The 10,319-nt window shown below is 34.1% G+C and overlaps 2 protein-coding genes across 3 annotated transcripts; both read left to right on the forward strand.

The window, feature by feature from the left end:
* The first annotated feature begins 4,169 nt into the window (after positions 1–4,169).
* Positions 4,170–4,643, forward strand: LOC147566177 (zinc finger BED domain-containing protein DAYSLEEPER-like). Its single transcript, XM_086653708.1, has 2 exons — positions 4,170–4,402; positions 4,529–4,643. Exons 1-2 carry the CDS (start codon positions 4,170–4,172, stop codon positions 4,641–4,643), a joined length of 348 nt encoding a protein of 115 aa, XP_086509834.1.
* A 1,639-nt stretch (positions 4,644–6,282) lies between these two features.
* On the forward strand, positions 6,283–9,944 carry LOC147566178 (microtubule-destabilizing protein 60-like). Of its 2 annotated transcripts, XM_086652672.1 has the most exons (8): positions 6,283–7,502; positions 7,579–7,624; positions 7,744–7,839; positions 7,972–8,091; positions 8,783–8,881; positions 8,985–9,044; positions 9,144–9,238; positions 9,357–9,944. In XM_086652672.1, exons 1-8 carry the CDS (start codon positions 6,622–6,624, stop codon positions 9,466–9,468), a joined length of 1,509 nt encoding a protein of 502 aa, XP_086508798.1. In that variant the 5' UTR covers positions 6,283–6,621; the 3' UTR covers positions 9,469–9,944. The 2 variants fall into 2 exon arrangements, with proteins under 2 accessions (XP_086508798.1, XP_086508799.1); XM_086652673.1 differs by lacking the exon at positions 9,357–9,944 and having other exon boundaries at positions 6,339–7,502; positions 9,144–9,242.
* The last annotated feature ends 375 nt before the right edge of the window (positions 9,945–10,319 follow it).

The raw sequence follows: 10,319 nt of genomic DNA on the forward strand, positions 1-10,319 counted from the left end.
ATCCGAATATTCGACATCCGATCCGTATTCGTATCTATTTAAAAAAAACTGAAATTTCGAAAATCGGATTCGGATATTTCTTATCGGATAATTATCCGTATCCGATAAGTAATATATAAAAATAATAAAAATATAAACTTTATTACTAATAATATATAAATGGACGACTGAGATTAGGTATTTAGATCTAATGGTTGCAAATACCTTATGAGTTATGACCCAACCCGAGAAAACACACACTCTCTCTATTTCCCGTGAAGTCTGAAGAAGCAGAAGAAGTTGCAAACCCTAAGTCCTAACAATGGAAACTCTCTCTCTCTCTCTCTAAATGCTAGGGTTTCCTGAGATGTTCGACTGAATCACAGAAGTCTGAAGAAGTGAAGAAACGAAGTGAAGAGGGAAACTGAAAAAGACAAAGAATTGGCGAAATCTGGTTAGGAAAAGAGGGGAAGAAGAAGACCGGTAAGTTTGCCTCTCGATTTTGCTTGCATAATTCTAACTCTTCATTTGATTGTTTTAAGTGTCAAACATCTCAGTAAACCTTAGCTTCCTCAGTATGTTAACTTTAATTTCTTTCTTTATCTCTTTAAATCAAAGATTTTCCACTATAGGAACCCTAATTGTTACATAGATTTAAGATCTCAGCCAGTTGTAATCCTTGTGAGTAAATTAATTTATTTCCTTTTGAACGTGAGACTGAGATGATTGATGATGAAGAAAAAAGCATGAATATTTGAACTAATAAATGAATTACCTAAGTGTGTACTATTGTACTATATATGTTTTACTGTTTTAGAATCATTATTGTACTATATAAGATATTATTTGAGTCCGTAAACCATATATGCGCACCCCTTTTGAGTTTTGCCTTATAATTGGACATCTGGTTTCGACTTTGGACTTTAGCGCTTTATCTTCTTAGTTATTGTGAGTTTCTCTTCATGGGCAGCTAATATCATATGTATAGTTTTATTTTAACAATTAACCATGTCCCATGTCCCTAATGCTGGTATTTGTACATAACTGTTTAAGTGTGTACTATTGATAGAATTAGAGAGAATAGATAATTCTTATTTCATACAATTGTGGATTACAACCGAAATATATATAGAGTCTCGCTATCGCTCTATTAGGTAAGAAGACTAATTAAGATATCCTCTCAATATTACAATATATCTTTTATAAATACACTATAAAACAATATATTTGAAAGATATACAGATAATATCATGTTAAGTCTTTATCATCTAACGGTACATGTTATTGATGTCTTCACGATCCGATGGTAGATATTAGTCTCATTTACATTCCCCCTCAAGCTAAGCTGGTCGTTAGACTTGTTTAGCGTGCTATATAAATTATATTTTTTGCAATTTTTCAAGTCCTCTTCAAACTTTGTCTCTGGCCTTTAAATCCCTTTCAGTTTTTTTTTTCGAAATAGTGGATGCAGAGTTTTTATGTAACCATGACAGAAGAAGTGGGAAACCAGAGTCAGATCAACTTCTTTTTTTTAACACAATTTTTCCCTTTGTTGTTAGAAAGAAAATCAAATTAGAAGAAAAAATAGAAAATATGAGGTAGGCCTTGAGTTCCGAAAATCTTTGTCAAACTCTTTTTTTTTAGAAAATGAGAGAGATACAGGATTTTAACGAGAAAGCAATGAGGTCTGTGAAAACCCCACGAGAGAATAGAGTTTTATGGATTAGTCAAACTCTACTTTTTTTTTGAGAAAATGAGAAAGAAAGAGGATTTCAGCAAGAAAGCAGTGAGGTCGTTGAAAACCCCACGAAAGAGATAGAGTTATATGGATTAATAAAAGAGAGAATATTAAGATCCAAGAAAATTGTAACTGTAGAATAGAAGCCAGTTACTGTAATGAGATTGAATAGAAAGAAAAATTTGGAAGAATTTGATTTAATTTACCTCGATTAAGATATAATCATTGAAAATTGAATCCACGCATCCTCTAGAGAGCAGGAAGGTAAAGTAAAAAGTGAGAGATTTGAGAAATGAAAGATAAAAGGTAGTTAGGATTAATCAAGGTTTTGATGTTTATAAATCTTGATGAACTTAGTTGACAAATGAGATCAAATTGTTGATACTTGCAAGGAAGGAGTAACTTTGTAACGTAAGACATCTAGAACCCGTTCTCTTTTTATCTCCTTTAGATCTTAAACATTCTTCTACTATGGAAAAGTAGAAAAAATTCTAGATCAAGAAGTTTATTATTCTTTCTCGAAACTAAATGATTGAAAGGAAACACAAATTTAGAAATCAGTAAAAAAAAGATTAATAGACAATACTCCGGCGGAATGTAGTCATTGATATTGGCTACCGCCGCCGGCTTTGCGAAAGCTCACTAGGATCTAATTCAATACTCGTTAGAGTTTTTAGGCTCTAGATACCATGATAGAATTAGAGAGAAGAGATAATTCTTATTCCATACAATTGTGTATTACAACCGAAATATATATAGAGTCTCGCTATCGCTCTATTAGGTAAGAAGACTAATTAAGATATCATCTCAATATTACAATATATCTTTTATAAATACACTATAAAACAATATATTTGAAAGATATACAAATAATATCATGTTAAGTCTTCATCATCTAACGGTACATGTTGTTGATGTCTTCACGATCCGATGGTAGATATTAGTCTCATTTACAACTATATATGTTTTAGAATCATTATTGTACTATATATGGATTGTTTTTACATTCACAATATGAAGATAGTTCTTATTTAGTTAAAAGAACATGATATGGTTAATTTGGAGGTTTAGAACTTTAGCTCTATATAATGTCACAACCTACAACAAGTGTTCCGACTACTTGTCCTTTAGTGTCGTCTCAGCCAACAACCAATCTCAATGAGACAAATATAGATATCATTACAATGCAAGAAGAACATGGAGCTACAGAACAAGTCACTGAATACAAAAAAAGAATAAGAAAACAGAGGTTACCAGTGTGGCTAGAATTTGAGCAAAAAACAGTAAGTGACAAGACCGAGCTACATGCAGTCATTGTAAAAAAATCATTTGATCCTGATAGTAAACAAGGAACAACTCATCTTCAAAATCATTTGAATACTTGTAAGAGGAGGCCTGTGAATCGTGCTAACCAATCAATTTTGACTTCTCTTAAGAATAACGATAAATCCTCAAAGGTCGTAAATTGGAAGTTTGATGAGTCTGAAAGTCAAAAAATTATCAATCAAATGATTGCTAAGCATGATTGTACTTTTAATATGGTTGAATATGATTACTTTAGAAAGTTAATTAGATCTTACCATCCGACAACCAAGTTTTATTCGAGAAATACCATTTGGGGAGATCTTCCAAAAATTTACAATGAGATGAAAGTTGAGTTACAACGTGAGCTAGATTCAATATCTTCACGAGTTAGTCTCACGACTAATTTATGGACAGCTGAACATCAAAACAAGGGTTATTGTTGTCTAAATTGCCACTACATTGACGATGAGTGGAAATTGCATAAGAAGGCCATTGCTTATGTAATGGTGGCATCTCCACATACATGTGAAGTTCTAACTGAGGTTATCAAGTCTTTGGCATCGTCACGGAATATTGATAACAAATTATTTTCAATCCTAGATGATAATGCAACTAGTAATGATGTCATGATAAGAAATCTTAAACTATGGCTAAATGGAAAGAAATCGTTGCTTCTTGATGGAGAGATGTTTCATATGCGTTGTAGTGCACATATATTAAATTTTATTGTACAAGATGGATTACGAGTCACAGATGATTTTCTTAGAAAGATCCGAGAAAGTGCTAACTATATAAATGCTTCTCAAAGTACACTCGAAAAATTTGAAAGTGCATTGACTCAAACAAGATTGGTTGGAAAGGGAGTTGAAAGAGATGTTTCCACTAGGTGGAATTCACTTATTTGATGCTTAAGAGTGTCAGGCATTAAGCGCTTAATAGAGTTGGATCTAGGATATAAGTGTTTCCCTAATTTGGATGAATGGAAAAAAACAGAAGTTGTTTGTGAAGGGTTGAAAGTATTTTACGATGAAACACTAAAGTTTTCAAGTGTTAAGTATCCAACTGCAAATTTGTATTTTAGAAGTGTTTTTAAGTAAACAAAGAGATTCTTCGTTAGGAATTAAGTGAGCATTCATATCTTCATGACATGGCAATGAAAATGAGAGAAAAATTTGATAAATATTGGAGCGAGTGTAGCTTAATGTTGAGCATTGGTATGGTGTTTGACCCACGATACAAGGCAAAATATGTAGAATTTGTTTTTAAGAAGCTTTATTGTAACAATGTTGACATTAAGTTCAACATGCTTCTTCAATCTTTGAGAAATGTTTATTCTACATATAAAATGCCACAATCTTCTTCTAATAGTTTTTTCAGAAAGTATTTTAAGGGAGGAACATACTAGTTTAAAAAAAAATACAAAATCAGAGTTGGATAGATACTTGAAAAAAAGTTGTTTCCAAAAGGAAATGATGATTGGAGTTTCGATGTATTACGTTGGTGAAGAAATTGTGGTGTTCAATATCCTACACTTAATAAGATGGCTCGAGATTTTTTGGTTGTTCCAGTGTCCACGGTAGCATCAAAATCCGCTTTCAGTTGTGGGCGCAGGATATACTAATACAAATCTTCATTAGCTCCCGAAGTAGTGGAAGTCGTGAGTTGTTTAAAAGATTGGCTACCATCTTTACCAGGTAATACGTTATATTTTTTGTGTTTTCAATTGATTCTCTGTATTTGTTTTTATCAACTCAAGTAGTATATATATATACTACTTGAGTATAAGACCAACTTCTCAAGCACATTAAGACAATGATCAATTAAGGAACAATATTAACCCCCAAAAGTATTAAAACTACTCACACTTTTCATATCCCTATCTAGCTAACTAGTAGCTACCAATATCTTTACAGTTGGAGAATTTATTTTAAGTTATAATTGTGTTAATCCATTGTTATGCAAAATTAATGAATACAATTTGTCTATATTTTCAGAGAACTGTAATAAAAAAACGAATTCAAGAAGGGATGAAGGGGCAGCACAGGGCTAGAGGCGAAGACTGGTTGAAGAACCTTTTGATTTTATTTAGTCTTGCAACTTATATATTGTTTTCAGCCATTGACTTTGTAATTTAAATTAACAACCCTTATGAATTGTGTTGATGATTCTGAAGAGTTGTCGGCAAGTGAAACTGGACTGATATCTTTGAAGGAAGTTATGTCGAATTGAATTTTATTTGATTTAGGGTTACTGTTGCAGATGATACATGATTTTTTTTTTTCCAGATATCGGATATCCGTTAATACTAGCGGATACAGATTCGGATGCTGACATTTAATATCCGTCGGATATTTATCGAATTTGGATATCTGGTAACTTATCGAATATCGGATAAGGATATACCTATATCTGATCCGATAAGCTACCGTTTACATGCCTAGTTTACCTTAGCTAAAAGTATGATATTCTATATCTACTGAAAAAAGATGAAACGTCTTCAGAATATGAGGGACAATATGTGTTAAAATACAAGAACCTTGAAAACCTGATAAACAAAAAACATAAATTATCATTTTCTGGGTAAATCTCGTTGTATAATGTCTGTTAGGTTTTAGTTTAATCAGTTGAAGAAACCTACGGTTTTAATCCGAAAGAGAACGACCTGAGAGATGGAGAAAAACAATCTGAGAGAGATAGGTGGTCGGAAGAGGAGTGGAGAGATCAAGATCTGCAAAAAGAGAAGATCTCTTATATTATGTTTCTTCTTCTTCCCAAGCAAAGAAAAATTAACCATCATCATCATCGTCATCTTCTTCCTTCAAAATCAAATGTGATCTCCTAGTAGCCAAGCGAAACCTAGTATATATATATGTATATATATATATATATATATATATATTGAGAAATCGACTACGATCTACATTAGTTGTTAAGAGACATTGATACATCACGAGGATGTGATAGACACGATAACCACCGAAATTACACTAACAATGAAAAAGGCCTAAAACCTAATTATATAAAAGTGGCCTAAAGCCTTACAAATTTATTACATTATTTATACCTTTAATAACCCAATTTCAATAACCATGAATTCTAAATCATGAGACTTTCAAAATATTAAAGTTTATGTCAACACTATCAACCACTTGGACAATCGAACTTTGACATATATAAAATTAAAGGTCGCTAATATGGAAGCTTCCCGACGACCCTTACCAACATAAAAAAAAAAATGGTGATTTTTCACCCAAAAATTTGTGATCCCATGATTTTCTTGTTTCGTCAAAGAGGTGGGCAAAAAAAGAGCCCCGTCATAATCTAGGGATGATTGGGAATTAATTGCTCTGTTCTCAGCAAAAATATCAGTTCCCAAACTAGCCGTTAGAAGGAGCCGTTGAAGCGTTATAAGCCCAACGTTCATCTTCCCTCGCTTCCCCTCATTACTCACCAAATGCAGTAAAAGAAGCCTAAATTCCTCTCTCTCTCTCTTTCTTGGCAAACCCTAATTGCATCTCCTAATTATTCCAATTGAATCTCACCTTCTAAAAGAATTTGGATCAATTCCCGGCCAAGATAAGTGAATCCCCACCGGAAATATGACTCCCGTGAAGAACCCTCAATCATCCTCTCGATCTCATATTTCTGAGAATTTCAATCCTAATCACTCAACTTCAAGTAGTCCAGTTATTAAGTCTAAGAACTCCCCAGCAATCAAATCAGAAAAATCAAAGAAATCGGTAGCAAAGAGTTTAAATCAGATCGTTTCTCCACGAAACAAGGTTCAGGAACGAAGATTCGTAGTAGCAAAGAAAAACCCTAAAAAAGCATCAACATCAGCAACTATTACTTGCAAATGCAAAGATAAGATAGAGGACAATAAGAAATGTCCTTGTATTGCTTACCAGACTCTTAGGGCTTCTCAAGAAGATTTTTTCAGGAACCGGAGCATCAATCGAAGTGAATCAGGTGAATTGGAAAATTCTATTGCATCTCAGATTGAAGATGAAGAAGAGAAGAAACTGATGAAGTTTGTTAATGAAGATTGTAGAGATGAAAGTGAAACCCTAGAAAACAGTGGGTCGTTTTCAAATTCACCACCACTTATTCAAGATTCTGAGGAGATAGAACTACCAAGTGAATTGGGTACTTCAATGATCAAGAGAAGAAGAAATAAGTTACTTGAAGAAGCACGGAGTAGTGTACCTGAACCAGGATCTGGAAATGTAAAGGATTTGGTTAAGGCATTTGAGAGACTCCTTTCAACCCCAAATTCTGAAGATTTGAAGGAAACAGAAGGAGGAGTTGATAGAAGTGACAAGGGATTGAAGTGGGGTTTACATGGTTTTCAATCACTACCCATACTTCCTGATATAGAAATTTCTTCAAATTCATTTTCCCCACCTGGGATGTTCTTTAAATCCGGCAATTTCGAGATTGGATCAAGTGTGTCTTCTTCATTAGACAGTAGCCATGGAAGGTGGGTATCAACTCAATTGATTTTAAAGGTACCCTTTTTTTATTGTTGAATTCTAACTTTCTTTTTCGCCTTCCAGTATTACTAGCAGGATTTCAGCTGGGGGCAGAAGAAGCAGAAGAAATGTAAGACTTTATGGTTAGTTTGTGGTCATCCGACTCAAAACCAATTGGCAATGAGTTGAGAGAACCTAGACATTATTTGTATTTTCTTGTTCAAACGAATGATTTTGTTTACTTTTCAGAGCTCTGATTCTTCTGAAACATTTGGTTTGAGGAGATGGAAGAAGAAGCGACAAGCTAGAATCACCAGCCAGAAGCCATTCAAGCTAAGAACAGAGGTAATAACTTAAAACCAAGACCGCCACTGGGGTTTTAGAAATTAGAAGTTGTGTTTCTGATTCATCAGAATGTTTATTGCATATTATCTCTATCTTATTACTTATATATGGATAAATTAATTATGATTTCAGCAAAGGGGAAGATATAAAGAGGAAGAATTCGTAAAGAAAGTGCAGGAAATGTTTACGGAAGAGGAGAAGAAGCGGATACCTATAGCACAAGGCCTTCCATGGACTACAGATGAACCAGAGGTATGGTGCTGTAAAAAACTGTCAAGTATGTAATGCATAACCATAACTCGTATACATGTGCTACAAGGTATAGGACATCAAAATCTGGGGGACTTTTTTTTTTATTGATCTTGTTAATTTGATGGTAGATTCTTGAACTGGTTGCTGCATTATTATTAGTGAAGAGCCCAATAGTTCCGGTTTTAGAAATGAAGTTCTTTTCTAGAGTTTACACCATTAAATATGTAGAGTTAACAATTTGATTGCTCGAGTATTATTGCTCTTAATTTGATGGTAGATTCTTGAACTGGTTGCTGCATTATTATTAGTGAATAGCCTAAGAGTTCCTGTTTTAGAAATGAAGTTCTTTTCTAGAGTTTAGACCAATAAATCGTAGAGGTTCTTAACAATTCGATGCTCGAGTATTATTGCTTCATGTTTATTTGTGGATGTGATTTCATTCTTGCTTCGTATCCATCCCTCTCCGGAGCCGAAAGAGAAAGTGCGATGTGTTTTCTTCCCATTCGGCATAGCGATCCTCCCACTTGGGGCCATAGGACTGGCTGTTAGCTTAGTGGAATTGTGCACCCTAATGATCGCAGGGTTGTGCCTCTTTGTTCTCGAGGGCTCTCAACTAATGGATAGTTTAATTTGCTCATATGTTTATCTGCATTTTACTTTTATTTAACTATGTCTTTCATGGCATCCTCAGCAACTAGTAAAGCCACCCGTGAAAGATATCACAAGGCCGCTCGACTTGAAGCTTCATAGTGATGTTCGAGCAGTTGACCGTGCCGACTTTGACCATCATGTAAGTTACTACAAAATAGTTTGATTTGGTTGCAACATCATAGATTTTTCCCTTTTGCATTCGAGCTTTTTCAATGAAATTATTTGATTCTATTCATCTCCAGGTTTTTGAGAAGCTAAGCTTAGTTGAACAATATAGACTAGAAAGAGATAGGCAGCAGAAGGTATGCAACATGAGAAAAAGTTAATACCTACCATCATTAAATCCGATAATAGTTCAGAGTTGACATCTAATGTCTTTCTTCTGGTTCTGTCTTTTATAGTTGGAAGAAGAGGAAGAACTCAAGAGGTTGAGGAAAGAGCTTGTCCCAAAGGCTCAACCAATGCCCTATTTTGATAGACCTTTCATCCCAAAGAGGTAAAGTAACAGTTTCATTTAAATTGTTACATAATTAGCTCTCTATTGAATAACCTCACTGATGTTTTTGTTTGTGAATGATCTGATTTGTTTATCTACTTTTTATTTTGTTTTTCAGGTCAGAGAAGAACCCCACTGTTCCAAAAGAACCAAAATTTCATCTTCCTCATCATAAGAAGATCAAAAGTATGTCACTGAATGACATGAACATGTATACCCACCATCAATAAGATCGAGAAACATTGAAGGTGTAAGAAAAAACAACTAAAGTATCAGAAGTAGAGCAAGCGAGTTTATCTTCTCTTCATCATTTATCGACTTATCAATCGTTCAAGATTGTCTTTATTTCTGGGTTTCTTCTGCCCAAAATTTGGTGATTGATCAGTACTCGAGATCGTTCAGAAGGAGACCAAGAAGGCTTATCATCTGCAACATTTGCCGAGATAACTCAAGGTTGTGTTGTTTCTTCTGATGAAGGCTCAAGAATTCTGTGATGACACATTGATTGATACTCATTGAGTTTGAGTTGTTTTTCTTAGTTCTATTTGTATGAGTTGTGAATGTGTGAGCAATCACTATAATTGCATTATTTTGATGGTGGAAAAATAATATCATGATAAAGCAACTACTGTTGATTTTTAATTCTGGTAATAACAATGAGATATCATGTATTGTTTTGATTTTAACTGAATTCACTTTGTTGTAATATCACTAGTAATTCTAGCCCATAAGCTCTTCAAAAAGTTTGAATGTGACATATTATAAAATAGTGGCCAGAAGCATTACACACAGTGACATAAAGCATGATCGATATCTTTGTCGAATAAAATAAAATTGAAGGGTATATGCTAAACCATATTCCTTGGACTTATTCTTACAACTTCAATAAAACATTATCTTCCTTGTTGTGGATTAGATAATAGAGAGAAAATATTATTTTTTGGGGGAGCAATATGACTTGAACCCTCTTTTCTCCCTCGGAGAGAGAAGGGTCGGAATTGAGCCCGAGAGCTCGAAACCAGGCCCGAAACACCCAAGTTAGACTAAGAAATGGACTGGGCGACTGTGGTGGGTATTATCT

Source organism: Eschscholzia californica, unplaced genomic scaffold (genome assembly GCF_041429995.1).
Source record: "Eschscholzia californica isolate CP2 unplaced genomic scaffold, dmEscCali1.0.p SCAF_1, whole genome shotgun sequence".
Classification (NCBI taxonomy): domain Eukaryota; kingdom Viridiplantae; phylum Streptophyta; class Magnoliopsida; order Ranunculales; family Papaveraceae; genus Eschscholzia; species Eschscholzia californica.

Excerpts from the sequence above, each read along its gene's own strand:
- LOC147566178 (XM_086652672.1), top strand. The coding sequence starts at position 6,622 with ATGACTCCCGTGAAGAACCCTCAATCATCCTCTCGATCTCATATTTCT. Across the intron at positions 7,625-7,743 it reads GCAGAAGAAGCAGAAGAAAT|AGCTCTGATTCTTCTGAAAC; the intron begins GTAAGACTTTAT and ends TTTACTTTTCAG. Across the intron at positions 8,882-8,984 it reads GTGCCGACTTTGACCATCAT|GTTTTTGAGAAGCTAAGCTT; the intron begins GTAAGTTACTAC and ends ATTCATCTCCAG.
- LOC147566177 (XM_086653708.1), top strand. The coding sequence starts at position 4,170 with ATGGCAATGAAAATGAGAGAAAAATTTGATAAATATTGGAGCGAGTGT. Across the intron at positions 4,403-4,528 it reads TCTAATAGTTTTTTCAGAAA|AAATTGTGGTGTTCAATATC; the intron begins GTATTTTAAGGG and ends ACGTTGGTGAAG.